This window comes from Panthera uncia, chromosome C2, assembly GCF_023721935.1.
Source record: "Panthera uncia isolate 11264 chromosome C2, Puncia_PCG_1.0, whole genome shotgun sequence".
Lineage (NCBI taxonomy): Eukaryota > Metazoa > Chordata > Mammalia > Carnivora > Felidae > Panthera > Panthera uncia.
Window position 1 is genome coordinate 122191796 of NC_064810.1, and position 21900 is coordinate 122213695.

The following is a 21900-nucleotide window of genomic DNA, read 5'->3' on the forward strand; positions in this document are numbered from 1 at the left end:
CTATTTTCTCATTTAAATCACGTGATCTTTAGAAATTAAAACGTAACGATTCTCAATGGGAAATTCTGATCCCTAACATATGAATGTTTAAACTAGTAATTGCCAACAAAACAAAACAAAACAAAACCCTAGTAACTGCCAATCAAATTTAACATCTCAATTATCCCACAAACTACCAGGAACTTCAAGATAAAATTGCTTTCATAATCTTCATCATTCAGCACTGTAAGGATAAATCTTGGTTTGGGGGAGAGATCAAAGAAACACAACTAAAAATATAGGATGTTTGAATTCCATAAAGATTCCATTTAAAACCTATTTCAGGCTGAAATCCAATATATGAAATATTCAATTTACCCTTGCATTATGCTAGGTGCTGGTAATAGATAAAACAGAGTCCCTTACCCAAAAGGCATTCACAGTACAGAAAAGAAACATATATGTAACTTACGAGTGTAACTTATAACATAGGATCAGTGCAATAAGTGGATACAAAATAAAGTTGAAGATATAATTAACTGAAGTACTGAAGTTAGGGGTGGAATGGGAGGTGATGTCTAAGCAGTGAGGATGATTAATCTGAAAAACTAGTCTTTTTCTCCTCCCTTTTCACCTAGCAAAATAATACAAGAACTCTAGGTGGAGAGCACAATACACGCACAAGAGAACATGGTGCGTTCGAAAAATGCAATTTAGTATTATGATATAGTATACACTTGGGAATCCAAAACAAAGCTCAAGTTGCACCCTTTAATTCAGTCAACAAATATTTAAACAACTATGCAGGCACTTTTCTTGTAGGCAATAAACAAAGACACACCTCCCCAAACTCACCTTTGCAGAGCTTCAGCAAGGGGAGAAAGATAAAAAGCAAAGAATGTAATAAATAAGTGATACAGATTAGAGGACTATACACAATATGGGGGAAAATGTTTAATAGCACATTTTATTTCCATGTCCTTATACTATACACTCTCACAAGCAGGTGGGAGGAAAAAGGGCAGGAGAAAAAGAGGGAGATACACACACCACTCAAAAAGTCCCATGTTCTCTGCAGTTCTAAACAGGAACAGCACTATTCCCTAAGATACATTTTATAAATCCATGTAAGTGATTCTGGCTGTCAAAATGACAACAGGTGTCACTGATATCTAGTAGGCAAGGACTCAAGATGCTGGCTGGATGTTCTGCAATGTGTGGGGCAATGGGCCCACATCCAAAAGACTTTCCACTGTGCAGTCATGTAGGCAAAACAAAATTTTAAAAATTAATTATCTGAGGGGCCCCTGGGTGTCTCAGTCAGTTAAGCGGCCGACTCTTGATTTCAGCTCAGTTCATGATCTCACAGTTCAAGAGTTCCAGACCCATGTTGGGCTCTATGCTGACAGCATGGAGCCTGCTTCGGATTCTCTCTTCCTGTCTGCCTCTCCACTGTTCTCTCTCTCACTCTATCAAAATAAATAAACCAGCTTTAAAAAAAATCTGAGTCTAGAATCTAACTCAATTTTGCATATAAACACAAAATATGTTCTGTATCTTACCGTACAATCATTTTCCCAAAAATGCAACTCCCATATGAATAAGGAAAAGGTTGTACTTTGTCTTGTTAGGAACTTTACCAAAAAAGGATCATTGCAGAAAGTCACATTAAAAAAAAATAGACAATTCTTTCCTAATTTTGAGAGCAAAAAATCTGTCCATCTGGGCCAATACAAAAAAAAAAAAGAAGAAAGAAAATCATCAACAAAGACTGACCTTTTCCTTGCAAATAGGTATCATGCCCTTCCCATGTATCCCAAAATTCCCACTTACCTCCAAATCAAAAAAAAAAAAAAAAAAAAAAAAAGAAGAAGAAGAAAATGCCCAAGTACTATTTAAACAGATTTTGGTGTTTTGTTGTTGTTTTCTTTTAATTTTTGAATTCTGGTAAACCTCTGGCCCCATTAGAACTCAATGAGATTCTCATCCAAATTCTTTCACACCTGTCATATAGTATTTTTGCAACTATTTTTATTTTATTTATTTTTTTTAATCATGGGATTCATACTTTGGTGTTTCTAGAGGTTCGCAGCATTTCTCTCCCCCCAGATGAGAAATCTAGTTTGGCTGGGTCCTATCTGTGTAGAACGTAACATAATTATGACAACTGAGACTCCTAGAATATAATCTGCTTTAATTTCACAAACTCAATCATGAAAATACTTAAATACTTCATTTTTAACTTAATCTACTTGGATAAGAGGCAACCCTCAACTCTCAATAATTAAGACTCAAAATAGGACTTTACATGTTAAGAAAACACTTTAAGATAAATAGTAAATAAGTCCATGCCCAGGGTTTGAAAATAAAATTTTAAAATGTGTAAGACTGTACAGTTTTTTTGTCTTAAATTGGGTGTTTGGAAATTTGGCTCTGACACTTTATATAAGAGCATATGACAGTGCACAGTCTGCCTCTCTAGTTCTCAGTTTCCCCAATTAAAAAAAAAAATGGTAAGAATGAACTAAAGATTATCTACAGATTTCTTCCACAAAGACTCTGTAATTTTACACTCACACAAAGAGGGATTTTTTTTCATAATTCAAAAACCAGAGCACAGTTATGTTAAAAGGGATATGAAAAGTAGTCTTTATTTTTTCTGTGGTGAGTTTTTAATGTAATAAAATATTATTATAGCTCTTGTATAATAACAATTGCTATAAACATGCTTTGGTGGTCACAAGAAATGGAAGCAATTTAGCATTCATGCTTCTTTCTAATCAGGTACTGCAGAGTTTATCCTTTTAAAGTATGGTCAAATCACAAGGACTTATTTGGGTCTGGATGATCTTTAAGGTTCCTTCTAACTATTAAATTCTATTCATTTACTCTTCAAAGTAGATGGGAATGTCTGAAGACCGGGAGCCAAGAGGAGACCCTTCCAGAGAGAGTAAAGGAACTAAGTAAAGATTTATGGTATGAACAGCCTAATCTGGAAGTCCAAGGAAACAAAAACCATCTCTGGGGCATAGAAATGACAAAGGTTGTGAGGGGTTTTACAAAGACTGAGATACTCTGGGTTGGCTGAGGTTCATTTAGATGCCTCCCAAGATGATAAAATAGCCCAGGAAATCCACTAGGATTTATTAAAATGCTTCTCAATCTTGACATAACAGAGCAAGGCTATTCAGTCATGGTTGCAGTGTCCTGGACCACAAGAATATTGTAAATTGTTATTCAAGATTGAAATAATATAATGGCTTAGAGATCCTGGGTAACCCTCTTTCATGGTACACCTTGTAAGTGTTACTGTCCACACAGGCTGTCTCCTGATTTTTAAAAAGGGTTTATTTGCTTTAGAGTTTTAGAGACAGAACACCAGTGCCTCGGAGCTATCCATGGTGCTTGACTCAGATGCAGCCCACCACTTACAACAATTGGTGCATTAGCCTTCCTACTAAATAGTACCATTAAGGATGTGTCTGACCCATCATCCACACAGTGGTCTGTGACAATCAGGCCAGTATCATGGGCCACTTGTAATATCTGTCTATTCCACTTTGCCTGTGCCCAGACCCCCAAGTGCCTTACTTTGTCCTAGCATGGATCTCCAGCTAACCTACCCTTTTCTCCCAGGCCTGCTACTTCATCTGCTATACAAAACCCATCCTGTGGAGATGGTGTACTTATAGAAGATCACTGGCATACTCTGGGCAAAAGATTATGGTTCTTCCAAGCCAAGTCTCCACATGCCACATGATACTTTATATGAGTTTTAAAACCTTACTATTATTACAATTTTTACCATTCAAAAATGAATATAAATGACCTTTAAATTTTGCTATATATGTTTGTGATGGACTTTGGGATCAGTAAAAAAGAAAAAAAAAGGAAATATTACAAGATTGATGTGTGAGTTAGTTTCAGGGAATCATAAACCACTTGAAATTATGTGCTTCTTTAGGCAGATGCAGGTTTTTCTGGGGAAGAGGGTGTTGATTCTCCTATCCTTAAAAGGTTAAGAACCACTGATCAATATGGTAATGACTCCCAAATAATGATCACCCCAGGTTTAAGCACTAGATTTTTATGTTTGTGATGTAACAAATATATTTGGTCTTTGCCCCAGTTCCTGGCACAAAGCTACTAAAATCCTTGGGATTCCTTAAGTGGTAAGAGTGTCTGTGGTTATTCATAAGGATCCCCCTTTGAGCACACCTGAGTTTATGCTAATGAACAATTAGGCTAGGGCCCCAAGAGAGCCTCAGGATGAGTCTGGTAACCAGAGAGACCATATGATTACAGGGCTGGAACTTCTAGTCCTACCCAGCAATCTCTGGGAAGGGGGAAAATGGTGGTGGTGGTGGGGTGGCAGGGGGTGGCGGTCGGGGTGGGGGTGCTGGAGATTAAAGTTCTATAAAAACACTTGAATAAAATTTGATGAGCATCTGGGCTGGGGAATGCATCCATGTGCCAGGAAAGTGGCATACCCCAATTACATGGGGACAGAAGTTACTGCATTTGGGACACATCTGGATCTTGCCCTACGTGCCTCATCATCTGGCTGTTCACCTGTATCCTTTATAATAAACTGGCAAACAAAAGTTAGTATTTTCCTGAGCTTTGTGAACCATTCTAAAACCAAGGAGGGTTGAGGTGCCTGGGTGGCTCAGTAGGTTATGTGTCTGACTTTGGCTCAGGTCATGATCTTCCGGTTCGTGGGTTCAAGCCCAATGTTGGGCTCTGTGCTGACAGCTCAGAGCCTGGAGCCTGCTTCAGATTCTGTGTCTCCCTCACTCTCTGCCCCTCCCCCACTCACACTCGGTCTTTCTCAACAATGAATAAACGTTAAATTTTTTTTTTTTTTTTTTAAAGGAGGGTGTTGTAAGAACATCAGATTTATAGCTGGTTGGTCAAAGGCACAAAAAAACCTGGACTTGCAACTGGTGTCTCAGGTGGGGCAGTCTTGTAAGACTGAGCCTTTTACCTGCGGGATCTGACACTATTTTTAGGTAGGTAGTGTCAGAATTCAGTTAAATTGTACAACACCCAGCTGGTGTCCATAGAGAACTGGAGAATTTCCTGGTGGTATAGAAAACACTCCAGAATATCCAACTGCCTATTGCACACCTCTAGAGATGTCCAGAAAATACTGCAAACTCAGCAGGTCTAAAATGAAACTTATTTTTCCTTCATACTCCCCTAACATGTTCCTCTCCTAATCCTCAGTAGATGATACCACCTAATTGTAAAGGTAAAAGTCCTGTCAATCACGTTTGATTATAATCATGACTCTTTTCCTCACTTCCCTTACCTTATCATTCACCAACAACTTTTTGGAAGCCTAATAAATTCTTAAAATACTCCTGAAGCAAAAGAATCTTGTGTTCTATAATAATTTTGCAGGTGGTAATGACCACGAAATATTAGTAGACCCTATACGTTGTAAACTCTTCCTACTGCCTCCACAACTTTTCATTTTCATGAGGCAGCATAATACTCTTATCATTCCCCCTCCTCCAATAACTGTATTATGAATATACTGGAGAATGTAGCTAACTCGTTATTCTTCTAATTTTATAGAAGGAAGTCAAAACAGTTTTTCCTTTATCAAAGTAACAACTGGAGGCTGTTTCTACAAAACAACTCTTATTTGGAATTCCTTTCACTCCCATCTAAATAGTCCCAAGGATCACAGCACCACTGCTTAGTGAAGATTGCTGTTCTCTGGTTTCCAAAAGCTAACAAGACTTTTCCTTTGTCAATAACTCCCTATCTTTACCCAGAAGCCAATATGACAGATGGTACGGCAAAGCAATCGCCAAATCAGAAATAAAAAAGATACAAGTCAAAACCACTGAAATTCCTGGCTCTGGCACTATTTTAAAACTCTTAATGGAAATGGGAGGAGACAGGAAGGCTAGATCTCCAAGTGAAATAGACCCTACACAAAGGTGTTCTAACTCTTGGTTAAGTTCATAAGACTTCTTGAGCACTCACTGAATTCAGGTGGCAATCTTTCCTTAAAGATACAAGATGCCCAGAAACATACAAATGAGCATCTGCATTCTTCGTATATTGCCACTAAAGATTTAGAAGTTCATCCTGTTAAATTCCTTTTGGGACTGACCACCTTCTGACATACCCTGAGCTTTCTGGTGCTTTGTGGAGTGAATTAATGGCAAACTTTAAAATGCGCTGACCAGATTTTACTTTGCACTTATTACTAAAAACCAAGAGAGGCCAAATTCATGCCTATAGTATAGCCAGGCTTACCTTCACATAAAAATCTTTCCTATTATCAGTTGTCCATGTAAGAGAGCAAATCAATTGTTTATAATTACCAAGAACAGAACCAAATCAAGGAATACTCAGATTTGGGCTACCCTGTACACTTCTACCAGCTGTTGGTCAAAAAGGCATAATGGCACTAGGAAAACATTGTGAAGAAGACAACTAAAATAGATGCCTTAGCTATCTATAGCAGCCTACAATGTTATTCAATGGCATTTTATTATCTTTCCTCTCAAATCATTACGAAGTGACCAAAATAAAATGCAATCATCCTCTTAACAGAGTCTTTCACAAAGCATAAATTTTCATTTTGGTTAAGTCCAATTACTAATTGGACTCAATTTTTAATTTAAAAAATTTTAAACAGGTCGTGTGTTTGGTGTTATATCTAAAACTTCTTCACCAAGCCCAAGGTTCTGCAGATTTTCTGTTTATTCTAAAAGTTTCATTTTATGTTTTACAATTAATGGTAATTATGTTTTATTTTAAAACAAAATTAATTATGTTTTACAATCTATGATCCATTTTGAATTAACTTCTGTATAAGGTGTGAAGTTGAGATCAAAGTTAATTTTTTAACCTATGGTTAAGAGGATGAAAAGATAGGGGCGCCTGGGTGGCTTATTAAGTTAGGCATCTGACTTGTTAAGCTCAGGTCATGATCCCCATGGTTCATGAGTTCAAGCCCCTCATCGGGCTCTGTACAAACAGTGCAGAGCCTGTTTCAGATTCTTTCTCTCTGTTCCTCCCTAGCTCGTATGCGCACACACCTGCTCCCTCTTTCTCAAAATCAATAAACATTAAAAAAAAAAAAAAAAGAGGAAAATGAAAAGATAAACTACAGACTTGGGAGAAAATATCTGCAAGGCACCTATTTGACAAAGGACTTATATCTAGAACCTATAAAGAGCTTTCTAAACTCACCAGTCAAAAACCAGCCTGATTAAGAAGTGGGCAAAAAGGACATGAAGAAATATTTCACTAAAATATTTTTTAATATTATATTAATTTTTATTATATAAATTTATATATATATATAAATTTATAAAATAAAAATATAATTTTTAGTGAAATATTTCTTCATATTTCAATAGAATATGGATAGCACATAATGAAAATATTTTTGACACTATTTGTCATTACACAAAAGCAAATTAAGACCATGACGAGTTATCACTAGACATCTATTTAGAACAGCTAAAACAAAAAATAACAATACCAAATGCTAGTAAGGGTGCAAAGAGTCTCTCGTACTTTACTGATGGGAATGTAAAATTGTACATCCACTCTAGAAAAGTGTCAGTTTCTTTGAGAACATATATTTACTATACAACTTAGCAATTGCACTCCTGGGCATTAATCTCAGAGATACAAAAAGTTATGTCCACATAAAAACCTGAACATTGGGGCACCTGGGTGGCTCAGTCGGTTGAGCGTCCGACTTCAGCTCAGGTCATGATCTCACAGTTTGTGAGTTCAAGCAACCATGTCGGGCTCTGTGCTGACAGCTCAGAGCCTGGAGCCTGCTTCAGATTCTGTGTCTCCTTCTCTCTCTGCCCCTCCCCAACTTGTGCTCTCTCTACGTCTCTCAAAAAATAAATAAATGTAAAAAAATAAATAAGTAAAAACCTGAACATGATTGTTCACTGCAAGTTATAATAGCCAAAAACTAGAAATAACCAAAACGTCAAATAGGTTAGTAGCTAAACTGTGACATCCATACCATGGAATACTACTTAGCAGTAAAAAGGAAGAAACTACTGTCACAACTTGGATGGATATCAAGGGCATTATGTTGTATGACAAAAGCCAATTATTATAGAACACGACAAAATCACAGATATGGAAACTAATGGTCACCAGAGGTTAGAGATAGCAGGCAGGGGGTGTGGGTAGGTGTGAGGTAGCAAAAGGGAGATTTTTGTGATGACAGACTAGTTCTGTATCTTGACTGTGGTAATGGCTACACTATACACATGTGATAAAATGATACAGAACTAAACATATATCAGTATCAACTTCCTGGTTTTGATACTGTACTACAGTTATATAAAATGTAACCAATAGGGGAAACTGGGTAAAGTGTACACAGCGTACTATCTCTGCAACTTCCGTGAATCTGTAATTACTTCAGAATTAAAAGTTTTAAACAATCCAATCAATGTAAAACCATCCAAGAGTTTGGGAAACATGGGAGAATTTATAAATTTGTTGAAAAGGGTGATGTTGTAATGCTAAGTGCAAACCAAAGATGGATAGGGATGATCATGGTTCACCCTAGAAAGACAACTGAAGAGTTTGTTCAATTCCCCGAAACATAGTTCTACCATTTACTGAATGCCTATTATATGCAAGACATAGTGCTATAAATAGGAGTGGGCTTAAGAAAAAGAAAAGGTCAAGCATTTACCTCTGAATTAATTTACTAAGAAGATAGAACAATTGTTAAAAGCCCCAGGGCCTTTGTCCGGAACTTGCTCTTTTGTTTTTCTAGTTTGTTCTTAACCATCCTTGAACTTTTAGTTCATTGTCACTTCTTCAGAGAAATCCTCCCTACCTCTCCTAGATGTCCTCTACAATAGATCAGGTTCCCCTACCACATGCCCATTCAGCATCCTATGTTTTTCATCCATAACACTAATCACCATTCACTATCAAAGAACTGTGTAATGATTTGGTATCTATTTTCCCCATTAGGGTAAATTTTCCTAAGGGCAGAGACAGACAGGTCTGCAGTTCACCACTGCAGTTCCCAAACCCAATGCCATACCTAGCAAATGACAGAAGCTCAAAATATATCACATGAATAAAAGCATACTATACTATAATTCATATGTACAAACAACCAGGAAGACATTAAGGGTTACTGGGTTTGGAAGAACCCAAGATCACTTCAGTTTGAAAAAGCCAGTTTATATGGGACAGAAGGTTCATGCAGAGGATATGGAATCTTACATTCAAAGCTGAATAGGATTATCAGCGTTTCGGCAACAGGAACCGACTAAAGAACTGAAACAGGAAAGCAGTGTGTCCAATGTCTTCTATAGGAAAATTACTGTAGAGAATGGATTTGAACTGAAAGGGTAACGCATAAGAGGCAGTAAGAATAGTTTTGAGGACATTGGTAATGCAGGCACAAAATGATATGAGAGGGTGGCCATGGGAACAGACAGATGTGTGAAACACTAAGAGCCAACAGACCTTAAGGACTGATTAGATATACGGACACGGAAGGGGAAGGGCCAAAGATGATTCAAAAGGTTTAACGGTGAGTGATGAAATAAAGTATCATGAACAGAAATGCAAAGTGATAATTAAATTCTCTTAGAAGGGAATGTGCTTCGTTAGAAATCTTAGGTAACATCCACACAATTGAAGATGTGACAACAGGTGGAGAAAAGTCAAGGTAGGCAATGTAATATGTGAGTTGATTACAGTTAAGGTTTTAAGAGTGAATGAGCTCTCTCATAGAGAAGAAGGTATTATAGGGCCTTGAATGAAACCCTTAAAGCCATTGAACTGCCCTTGCTTGAATTACGTTTATCAAGCCATGGAGTCATTTGGACCATGAGATCCCTGAGGGCATATCTGATCTCATCTTTGCATTCCCTAGACGTATACACTACAGAGTGTTGTACATAACTGGTGCACAGTAAGCAGCCTATGAAAGAAATAAATTATTTTCAAGATAATTAGTGATTAGTATTTCCTGTCCCACCTGCACTATTTCAAAAGGTGGTGCCATAATGGGGTCTGATTTCCCAAGGCTCTATAACTGATGAACTGACAGACAAGACTTTGGAAACGGTGAAAAACTTTAAAAATAAATAAATAAGCCCTTAATGAGATTAGAACTAAAGCAAATCCCCACTATGAGTAGGGAATACTCTTCAAGAAGTTTCTGCATAGGGGCGCCAGGGTGGCTCAGTTGAGCATCCTTCTTCAGCTCAGGTCATGATCTCACAGTTGATGGGTTTCAGGTCTGAGACAGGCTCTGCCCTTACAGCGTGGAGCCTGCCTGGAATTCTGTTTCCCTCTCTCTCTCTCTCTGCCCCTTCCCCACACATGCTATCTCTGTCTCAAAAATAAATAAACATTTTTTTAAAAAAACTGAACAGGAAATACTCTTTACTGAGGGAGTGAAACAAATGAAAATTTTCCACTGTATGCACTACACAAGTTGACAATGCACAAAAAGTAAAGAAGCTTCAGGTGAAATGAAGGCTAGAAAAGACAATTAAAGGGAATTAAGGGCAGTTGAGAGGCATACTTCAAAAAAAAGAAAAAAACATAACGAGGGAGGGGCGCCTGGGTGGCTCAGTGGGTTAGGCTTCCAGCTCTTAATTTCAGCTCAGATCTCACCGTTAGTTGGCTTGAGCCCCTCGGCCAGCTCTGCACTGACAGCGTGGAGCCTGCTCAGGATTCCCTCTCCCTGCCTTGCCCCTGCTTGAGTGTGCATGCTCTCTTTCTAAATAAATAAATAAAATTTTTTTTCAATTTTATTTATTTTTGAGACAGATAGCAGGGAAGGGGCAGAGAGAGACAGAGACAGAGGATCTGAAGTGGGCTCACTGACAGGAGAGAGTCTGACCAGGGCTTGAACTCACCAACTATGAGATCATAACCTGAGCCAATGTCAGATGCTTAACCAACTGAGCCACACAGGCGCCACAAATAATGAATACGTAAAAAAGAAAAAAAAAAAAAACATAATTAGGGAAAAGTCATTCACCTGCTCTCCTACAAAACATTCCTGGGTATTAGAGGTAGAATAACAGGCTAATCTTATTCAATGTTTAGATGAACAGTGTTTCCCCAAACTGCAGTATGAAATAAGGAAAAAGACTGCTAAAATTAGTCAAGGGACAAATTTGGTGACAGCCCTCCACCAAATTATCTAGGTTGCAGTATGCCACAAGGTTCTAACCCTCAATCATAGCAAATATCCTAAGTGCTTCCAGATAGGCCAGTGTCTCTGAGGGAGAAGTCAGAGAAGAATAAAGAAACCAGTTGGGGTCACAGATTCTAGGAACCTGACAAGCCAAGTAATCTGTAGTTCAACCACCCTCTCAATATCAGCTTCCACAAGTCTAAAAGATAGCCAACCATTCTTTGCCTATTTCCAGCAACAGCAAATGGACCATTGGTAAAGTGACTATTCTGAGTTGGACAGCTCTAAATTGTAAAACCCTTTGAAGTTATCCCTCAGCAACTTTCACTCCCGGTCCTGGTTCTCAAGAGCAACACAGTGAAAGGTGAAAGTTGTATTTTGGATTTTAACTTGAAAAAAAAAACAAAAACAAAAAAACCCCTAACAACTAGGTATTACTTCCTGGCGGATCAATACGTTTCCTTCTTCCAATAGTATGAAAGTTTTATTCCGCCCCACCCCCCCCCCAATGCTTGACTCTCCTTTAAGGAAAAAGTAATGCCAGGCACAGCTTCCTCTACACCCTGAGCTGCGACCTCCAAAGAAAAGGGGCTTAGGCAACTACATAAGCTAGAATATGTTGCAGCTGGTATGAAATCCCCGTTGCCAAGAAGCAAGCAGCTCTAGCCCGTGCCGGGACGCGACAGAAGCCAAACAGACCTGGCCTGGCCGTTCTCAGGCTATGGGGGCCAAGGTGCCTGCACCTCCTCTAGCCAAAGCCACGGGGGGCTGAATGGGCGCTTGTTCCCAGGCCAGCGGCAAGCCGGGCGCCTCACAGGGTAGAGCGCTCGGCCCCGGAGAAGCGGCAAGCTGAGAGGAAGGCTCAGTGAAGCACCTGGCAAAGACCAAGCCGCGCCACCGGGCCAGCTGCCCGTACGCCCAACCACCCTGTCCGCCAGAGGCCACCTGAGAAACGGCACCGGTGGGAGCTCCCGGAGTTGGAGACGTTTCTGGCTTGGTCGGGGTCCGGTCTATTCCGCCCGCCCACCCTCTCTCTCCGCGGCCCAAAGATGAGCCGGGAAGCCACCCCAAGGGGTGGTGTCCAGGAGGCACTCCGCGTTTGGGGTGAATGCCGCGGGCCAGCCCGAGCTCTCGAGCTGGCGGGCAGCTGCGGCGGTCACTCACCGAGAGGACGCTCATGCGGATTGGGGTCTCCAACAGGCACGCCATCTTGAGCCTTCCCACCCGGCTGCGGCCGGTGCCGGCGCGGGGGCCGGCACTTTCGACAGGGAACTATTAGGCCAACGACAGGCGCCTTCTGCAGAAAGTCAGGTAGGTAGACGAAAACGTACCACGCTCTAGGCACAGCTAAAGTACAGCCAGGGCCTGCGGAAGGGAGAGGCAAAGAAAACCGCGCCAGGGGCCTCCCCTCGAATCGTCCTCTCAGAAACAGCAGCTACTCTCAGCCTGGGTTAGAGGTGGGAGCGGGCAGCAGTTTCCGCATGCGCAAAGAAGATCTGCCAGCCCCACCTGCCGCTCGCGGTGGGCGGAGCCACAGGGGCGGGGCCTCGCTCTGGCGCTGCAAACTTCGCGGTTGATTCGTTACAACGCGGGAGCTCTCGTATTCATATTCTGATAAACTACTTTGTGTAGTCACGTACGTAATTTGAAGTTCACATTCACATTCATTATCTCACTCCTTTGCACCAGACTTCTAGCGTTGTTATTATCGCCATTTTACACATGGAGGGACTGTGGTCTCAAAAGCAGGTCTTCGGCGTAATCTACCCGACCCGTTTATTCCGGTGTGGTGTAAAAGATACTCTAGAACCAGAACGCCTGGGCTTAATCTTTGCTATTTATCATCTGCATTATCTCCAGCAAGTTACTTAACCTCCCTATGCTTCAGCTTTCTCTTCTGCAAAATAAGAGTTATGAGGTCGGAGAACTAAAGCTTTTTACAACATGCCTTCAATGTAGAAAGTGTTATATATGTGTTAGTATTTCCCCAGCCTCTGAGTCAAATAGAAAAAAAAATGGGGACAAATATCTGAAGAATTAACGCTAAAATTCTTCAAATAAAAATAAAAAATTCCCCAAATAAAAATATGCTTCTAATTATATTTTCTGATTAGTTCAGTTTTCCCACTCCGCTCATGTGTGTGTGTCTACAAAACTGCCCTCGACTTGACAGGTTTCACCTTCCTGCTGCCTGTAACCAGTAAGGTTTTCATAGAATGGTTGCAATGAGCCTTTTTCATTACTTTTCTTTTTTCCATTTTTATAGCCACTCCCTCATTCAAGCTGTTAACTACCTCTCCCCTGGACTAGAGCAATAGCCTTCCAACTGATCTTGTAGCCTCTAGCCTTTTCACTTTGCTCCTTGCTGCTTTCCTATCTTCTTCCTGTTTAGGTATCCCCCTTTTTTAGAAAGTTCCCCTTAAGCCAAAGTTCCCCTTTGCTTTCAGAAAAACCCTACATTAGAACCTACTTTTGCTAACCAAAGAAATCCAAAGAGGATGTTCACTTTTATGAAAAAAGGTAGTAAGTAAAAATAGAAGTCAGAGTTTGTTTTTTCAGGGCCCTAATAAAGGCAGCCCTCAACCCCAGACAGCAGGGGAGAGTGGCATCCCCAAGCTCCTTCCCCCAGGAACTACACTGAATATCTCAGTATCAAAGCCCATAATTTTGAACTGTGTCTGTGAGCATTTGTGCTTTATCTGCATTTGTGTATCTGTTAGCAAGATAGGCACCTTCTGCAGAAAGGCCAACAGAAGCCAAACAGACCTGGCCTGGCACTCTCAGGCTGTGGGGGCCTGAGAAAGGTATCAGAAATGCCTAAGAGAGGTTGTTTTTCAGGTCTGGGAATGCTCAAAAATGTTTCCATATCAATTAATGTTAATTGCTTCTTTATGCCATTTTGACTTAGAAAGTTTTAATAAGAACACTTTAATTTTGGATAAAGGGGGAAATCTGTATTTGGTTTCCCAATTTATTGTAGCCCTAATCATCCTTGTTCATGGCTTTGTGTTTCCAAAGAAACTGTTGAGTTTCTGGAAAGCAGGAATTTCATTTTAGACTTTTTCTTTTGTAATATTTCCCAAACTTCAGTAATCAGTATACCACCCATGCAATCTTTGTCAACCGAGACAGTTATTATTCACTCAATATTTTTCTTTAAGGTCAGTTTCAATTCATTAAATAGTTTTAGCTTCATCCTAAACCATAATACTCTGTAAAATCAAATTTTTGTGCTACTTATTTTATTCTAGTCTTTATTAACATAATAACTACAAAAAAGTATAAATGTCCATCCACCACCTAAAATCATGTCATATACTACATACCACAGCAGAGCAGAGAATAACCCTTGCACAGAGCATACAAAAGTATCAATTGAATTTTCAGCTGATATTTGTATCATATACAGTTGTGATAGCTGTATTTTATTCATGCTTCATCCATTAACTTAAGTAATATATCCTCCAGGAAGCCCCTTCTCCAGGTATAAGTTAAGTGACCCCTCCCCCATGCTTTTATGCATCACTGTTCTTGCCACTAACATAGCATCTCCAACAATATATTGTAATTTTTTGTGATTGTTTACTTATTTGTCTCCCCATTATGCACTTCGGGCAGGTATTAGAAATTTTATCTACTAGGTCTTTTATCTCACTACCTAGCATAGAATAGTCACTTAGTAAATGCTTATTGAATGAATTTTTACTTAGTTTGGACACTAAGGACAAATCCTGGGACAGTGATTTGGGTACAGGTAGTTTATTCAGGAAGTGTTTCCAGAGAACAGGATTGATGGGTCAGGGAGAGTAAGAAAAGAAAGAAGGAAAAGTCAATATAAGGATCCATTATTGAAGTCACTGCTTACTCCTTGAGGACTTCTGAAAAACATACAGAATGCTCCCCTGGATTTCCCTCTTGAGGTTGGAGCATTTATCCACCCACTTCCCATCCTGTATTGGTTGAGGGTTTCCCTGGGCCGTTAACTGTCCGGATTGCACAGAACAGTGAGGTCTTCCTTAACCTGGTATAGAAAAACAGAATCTGTAGGCTTGCTTTTGGGGTGAGATACAAACAGTATTAATCTGAGCTTGCAGCAAAACCATCATTACAACTGTGGCTGAAATCAAAGTGGAGAGAAGCTAGGGAATGTGATTCAAACATGCAACACCTTTGCTACTCAAGCTTTCCTATTGTTTTCCAGAAGACTGGCGTGCCAGTTTATGGGAAGGAAGTGTTGATTAGCAAACCTCTAAACTTGAGGACCAGGAATCTCATTTCTAGTTCAAATTTTGCTGCTAAATAACCTTAGGTACACTCGTCAAAGCCAATTAATGAGTAGAAACTGAGGGGTAATAAGAAATTTCGATTTAGCTTCCACATAACAGCAACAACAAAACAGGTAACTTGGGCACTGTGGTGAGGAGAGGGAAATATCCACACTGACTTACCTGCAAACAGGAATGAAATTTTCCTCATTCTCCCATAGCTCTTATCTCAGAGCAGAATTAATTTCAGAAACAATAATGACAACAAAGTGTGAATTTAATAAAGAAAAATAGAAATACAAAATAAAAAGTAACCAGAAGGAAATCTGAAAAGAATTTATAAATATCTAAGTACAACTGCCAGGATAGAGAAAGACATATTTTTGAAAGTAGAAGCAAACCTATGCAAAAAGAGGAAAACATTAAGTATAGCAAGATAGATGTAAAACAAAAAGTGGCCTCAAAAGGAATTTAGAAGAACCTTTAAGAAAGATTTGAAAACAGAGGAGATTCTTTAATTGGATCAAAAAGAGAAGATGTATTGGGGGTCTGGGTGACTCAGTTGGTTGAGGGTCCGACTTGGGCTCAGGTCCTAATCTTACAGGTTGTGGGTTCAAGCCCTGTGTGGAGCTCTGTGCTGACTACTCAGCCTGGAGCCTGCTTCGGATTCTGATTCCCTCTTTCTCTGCCCCTCCCCCGCTCGTGTGTGTGCACACACTCGCTTGCTGTCTCTCAAAAAAAAATAAATAATGTGAAAAAAGAGAAAATATGCCAATGGTGGTGCAGTTTAACAGTCACTAACCTATGGGTTTACTTGTGCACACATTGTCATAGGGGATTCAAAGTCAAGACACGGTTCCTGCCTTGAAGCAGACAGGAATAAAAGTGAGACTCTGAGAGGTTCAATGATTTGCTGAAGATTGCTCAGGGAGTAAGAGACTTAATCAATTTGGGCCCAGACTTCTCTGTTTCAAGATCCTTACAGAGCTCTCACAGTCTCCTGGGACCTGACAGGCCTCTCCTACATAGGACTAATAAGCCTCACCTAAGCAACCAGCTAATTAAGTAAAGTATACAAGGACTTTGCAAGGAGAAATAAAGCAACAGAAATTTATCAGGTGTTTGGAGGGGGTAAAATGTGCCTATGCATAAAGCACAGTAGTAAGACGTTGAAAGTCTTTTATTAGAAACTACAGTAAAAAAATAAAATGTTCTTTTTATAACCAAATTATGGTTCTAGAATTCCAACTGACAAATATAGAAAAAAATGGTGGAATTTGAAAGCTACCACATGACAGCCATATGAGTTAAAATTGTTTGAAGCAAGAATCATCAATGGGTGCTTAAACTAATTGGGGAAAACATAATGAAAAAAAAAAAAGGATATTCAGTCTCAAAGTATCTTCCCACAAGTTGCTCATGATAGTAGAGAAACTTGGTAGACATCAGTGCATTCAAGGGACCGAAATTAATATCATCACTAATGGGATAAATAGACACCATGATAAGATGCACTAATAAGGATACAACATCACTTCCATGGTATTCCTGCCAAAAATGTATGAGTGTAATCATGAGGAATCATGAGACAAACCCTAATTGAGGGACATTCCACAAAACAACACACCCACATCTTTTAAAATTGTCTTGAAAGACAAAGAAAAGCTAAATAATTGTTCTAGATTAAAGAAGAGTAAAGTGACATGACAACCAAATGCAATTTGTGATCTGGAATTAAATTCTGGATGAGGAAAAAAACCCAAGACACGTTTCCCCCTCTTGCTACAAAGGATATCAATGGGAAATTTGGCAAGATTTGAACAAAATCTGTAGATGACGTATCATTGCTAACGTTCTGACTTTGAGTATTGTACTTTTGTTACAAAGAGAATGCCCTTGTTCTCAGGAAATAAATACACAGTGAGGAATTTAAATGTAAAAAATTGAGTAGCTATGGATTAAGCAATTATTTTTCTTTAACAATGAAAAAGGAACTCATTTAGAGAATAATGTTTTTAAATGTATTTATTTTGGGGGCACCTGGGTGGCTTGGTCCGTTGGGCATCCAACTCTTGATTTTGGATAGGGTCATGATCTCACAGTTGGTGAGATTGAGCCCCGAGTAGGGCTCTGTGCTGACAGCACAGACCTGCTTGGGATTCTCTCACTCCCCTTCTCTGCTCGTGTACTCTCTCTCTCCCTCAAAAATAAAAAAATAAATATCGGTAACAAAAAGACACCTCCACCCTGAACGATGGTGACCATGTTAGGCAGATGTGTTTGAAAATGAAGATGTGAGGGGTGCCTGGGTGGCTCAGTCGGTTAAGCGTCCGACTTCGGCTCAGGTCGTGATCTTGGAGTCCGTGAGTTTGAGCCCCGCGTCAGGTTCTGTGCTGACAGCTCAGAGCCTGGAGCCTGTTTCAGATTCTGTGTCTCCCTTTCTCTGACCCTCCCCCATTCATGCTCTGTCTCTCTCTGTCTCAAAAATAAATAAAGGTTGAAAGAAAAATTTAAAAAAAAATGAAAATGAAGATGTGAATGTAACAAGTAAGTCTGATCTTTTTACCATTTACAATACAGGAATGGAAACTGGAAGTTATCCAAACTTGTAAACAAGAGATATTAGTGTTTTTTTTTTTTTTTTAATGAAATCAGGAAGTCCAATGAAGTGTATGACAAATCTAAGCTTCAGAGGCTGGAAACACCACAGAACTTTTATTCTTTTGTGATGTTTGTGTCTCTTCAGTTTAGTTTTACCACCACAGACCTGCTCCCTTCTTAGTTTTCTAGTTGAGTGTGCTGCCACCAGGTGGTGGTAAGTGCCATAATCATCTAGTTCAATTACAAGATAGAGATAGCAAGGATGGATGTTTTTCTTGATGTTTGTCATGTTTTACTTATAAACAGACTTGAGGGGCACCTGGTGGCTCATTCAATTAAGTGTCTGACTTTGTCTCAGGTCATGATCTTGTTATTCGTGGGTTCGAGCCCCATGTTGGGCTCTGGGCTGACAGCTCAGAGCCTGGAGCCTGCTTTGGACTGTGTGTCTCCCTCTCTCTCTGCCCCTCCCTTGCTCACACTCTGTCTCTGTCTCTCTCTGTTTCAAAAATAAACATTAAAAAGATTATAAACAGATTTGAGAACTCATTGCCCAGATATCTCCATAGCTCACTCCCTTACATCACAAAGTCTTCTACTCCATGTTCCCCTATCAACATGGTCTTCCAGAACCACACTATATTCACGAAGTACCCTACTCCCCACCTCAGCATTTCCTATCCCCTCAAGCTGCTCTATTTTTAATCATCCATCATTTAAACATGGTTCTTCCTGTGTTCTTTATTTTTATCCAACTCATTTGTCTGGATTTCGTTTTCAAATAATTTTTTTTTCTTCAAAAGGGGCCCCCATGGTATTGTTTCCTTGGAGTTCTTTTATGGTTGAAAACATCTGTTTGTTGCCTTTCACTTGAATGACACCTTGGCTGGTATAACACATAGGAAAATAGAACCGATTCTAGGTCTTTTAAGCAAAAAAGATCACGTTTTTGGAAGGGCTAAAAATGCACGGGGGGTGGGGGAGAAAACATATCTTACTTCAGATCAGGAACAGTAGGAAGTTCACTAGCACTGAAGGAGCTTGAGGTGCTGAGCTACCACTGCCATGGCTAGAGCCAGAAGACAATAGAAAGAGTTTTTACTTTTCTTCACCCTTCTAATTTCACTCAAATGTTCTCATTTGGAAAATGGAATCCAGACCTCAGCTGGCAAAGGAATCTAAGAAATATAGTTTCTTAGTTCTAGCCCCTGCAATACATGGATGGGTAGAAACTAAAGATACACAGAGAGCAGGGAAAGTGCATATATATATATATATATATATATATATATATATATATTATACCTATCATACACAATATATGTTGTACATATGAGTAAGTGGCAGAAATGGTGTTCCTTTATTCCTAAATATATCTATATCTGTATCCATATCTCTATCTAACTATAATATGTAAGTTTCCTAAAAACAAAGAATTCCCTTATACAGCCACAGTAAAATTATCAAAACCAGGAAATTAGTTCTGATGCAAGACTATTGAATTTACAGACCGTATTTATATTTTGCCAATTGACCTGCTAATATGTTTTATAGCACCATATTTATGAATTCAGTCTTTAATTTTTAATCTCTCTCAGTTTGTCCTTTATTTCATGAGCATATTTTTTTAAAAGACAAACCAGTTATTTTTCAATTGTCTTTCTCAATTTCAATTTGTCTGCTATTTTTATTTTTTAATTATTTTTTAAATGTTTATTTTTGAAAGAGAGACAGCGTGAGCGGGGAAGGGGCAGAGAGAGAGGGAGACCCAGAATCTGAAGCAAGCTCCAGGCTCCAAGCTGTTACCACAGAGCCTGATGCAGGGCTTGAACCAACGAACCATGAGATTTGACCTGAGCCAAAGTTGGACGCTTAACCGACTGAGCCACCCACGCGCCCATTTTTCAAGATTAGATTCAGGTTATGCATTTTTAGCAGGAATATCACAGAAATAATATATGTCCTATCAGGAGGCACTTGATGTAGATTGGTTCATTCCTAATGAGATTAACTTTGATCATTCTGTTAAAGTGGCGTCTGCCAGATTTCTCTAGTGTAAAATTCTTATTTTTCTTTGTATTATAATAAGTATCTTTTGGAAAGATACTTTGAGACTATATAAGTAGTCTCAAATAATAGATACATTGAAACTATGTAAGTATCCTATTACTCTCTAAAGTTTTACCCAGTGGTTTTAGCATCCATTGAAGATTCTTGCTTGAAAAGATAATAATGAGGATAATGTAATGCTTTCTTATGTAAAATCCCTATTTCCCCAATTACTTATTTATATTGATATAGAATACAGTTGACCCTTGAACGACACAGGTTTGAATTGTGTGGGTCCACTTACACATGGATTTTTTTCACAGTACAGTACTGTAAATATGTTTTCTCTTCCTTATGATTTTCTTAATAATGTTTTTTTCTCTAGTCTACTTTATTGTAAGAATATACTATGCAATACATGTAAAACAGAAAATATGTGTTAATTAACTGTTTATGTTATCAGTAAGTCTTCCAGTCAACAGTAGGCTCTTAGCAGTTAAGTTTTAGGGGGATCAAAAGTTATACATGGGTTTTTCACTGTGCAGGAGTCTCTGCCCCTAACCCCCACATTGTTCAAGGGTCAACTGTAATAGATTCCTACTTTATTCAGTGGCCTATAGTCTGTTACTATGATTTTGCATTTTCATGTTGACATTGTTTCAGATTTGGCCAGTGGCAAAACTTCAATTGGTGTCTCGTGATATCTGAGATTCTTTGAACACATCCTTGCTTTCTTGCACAAGATGATCCATGCTCATTTTGTACCTTTTTTGCCTTGGAATCAACAACTTCAACAAGCAGACTTGATTTCTTTTAGAGGAGAATGCTTTTTAGAAACCAAGGTCTAGGGTCGCCTGAGTGGCTCAGTTGGTTAAGCATCGGACTTGAGCTCAGGTCATGATCTTGAGGTCTGTGAGTTCAAGCCTTGCGTCCAGCTCTGTGTTGACAGCTCAGAGCCTGGAGCCTGCTTCAGATTCTGTGTCTCCCTCTCCCTGCCCCTCCCCCACTCGTCTCTGTCTCTGTCTCTGTCTCTGTCTCTCTCTCGTAAATAAACATTAAAAAAAATAAAATAAAAAAGAAACCACGATCTGGTTGCCCCTAAGAAGTTTAAATGAATACATGCTGAGCCTCACCCCAAGTTATGCTCTTTTTAGCATGTTTCCATTGTCGACATGTGGTGTCTCTTTTCATCTTGCTCATTGCTGGGTGCTTCTATCTAGATGCTGTCTTTGCTCTGATAGAACCAAGGAATTTCTTTCCCAGCAAATCTGAGACCTACCTGTCTGTTTTCCTCATGGGACTACACACACATTTTGAGGGTACCTGTCTGTTCAATGAGTGGCCTTTCACATTTGCAAAAAGAATTATCTTCATTGTTCACCCCATCCATTTTTCTCTAACAATATTCCTGTTTTTCCTCATTTAAAATGGGGAGGGGAGGTGAGAATTTCTCTTAAATTTGATTCTCTCTGCATTTAAGAAAGTCAGTGAGAATTCTAAAGTTTGGTGACTCACTGGTATGGCCTCTAGAAATGGGGTGTGGGTTGGAAACAGGAGCTGAGACACAATACACTTCTTCATCCTTATTCATTATCTTCTATTTCTTTCTTTGACCACTAGTGTTTGAATGTTATGGCATTAAGTTATTGTTTCCTATTGGTCACAAAAGAAGAAAATTCAAATTGACTGATACATTAAAATTTTCTTGTAAACTCTGCATGGCAATTATAAGGAGATACCATTGTATGCCTAACAAAATGGCTAAAATGTAACAGACAATACCAATGCTGTTGAGCATATGGGATAATTGGAATGGTCATATTA

General features: G+C 39.2%; 1 protein-coding gene across 1 annotated transcript in view; it reads right to left on the reverse strand.

Annotated features, from left to right (window-relative positions):
* ARMC8 (armadillo repeat containing 8) overlaps positions 1–12620 on the reverse strand; it is a 107387-nt gene extending 94767 nt beyond the window's left edge. The window contains exon 1 of the mRNA XM_049628763.1: positions 12329–12620. Coding sequence (XP_049484720.1) covers positions 12329–12373 — 45 coding nt within the window. The 5' untranslated portion in view covers positions 12374–12620. The remainder of the gene's footprint in view (positions 1–12328) is intronic.
* Positions 12621–21900: the final 9280 nt, after the last annotated feature.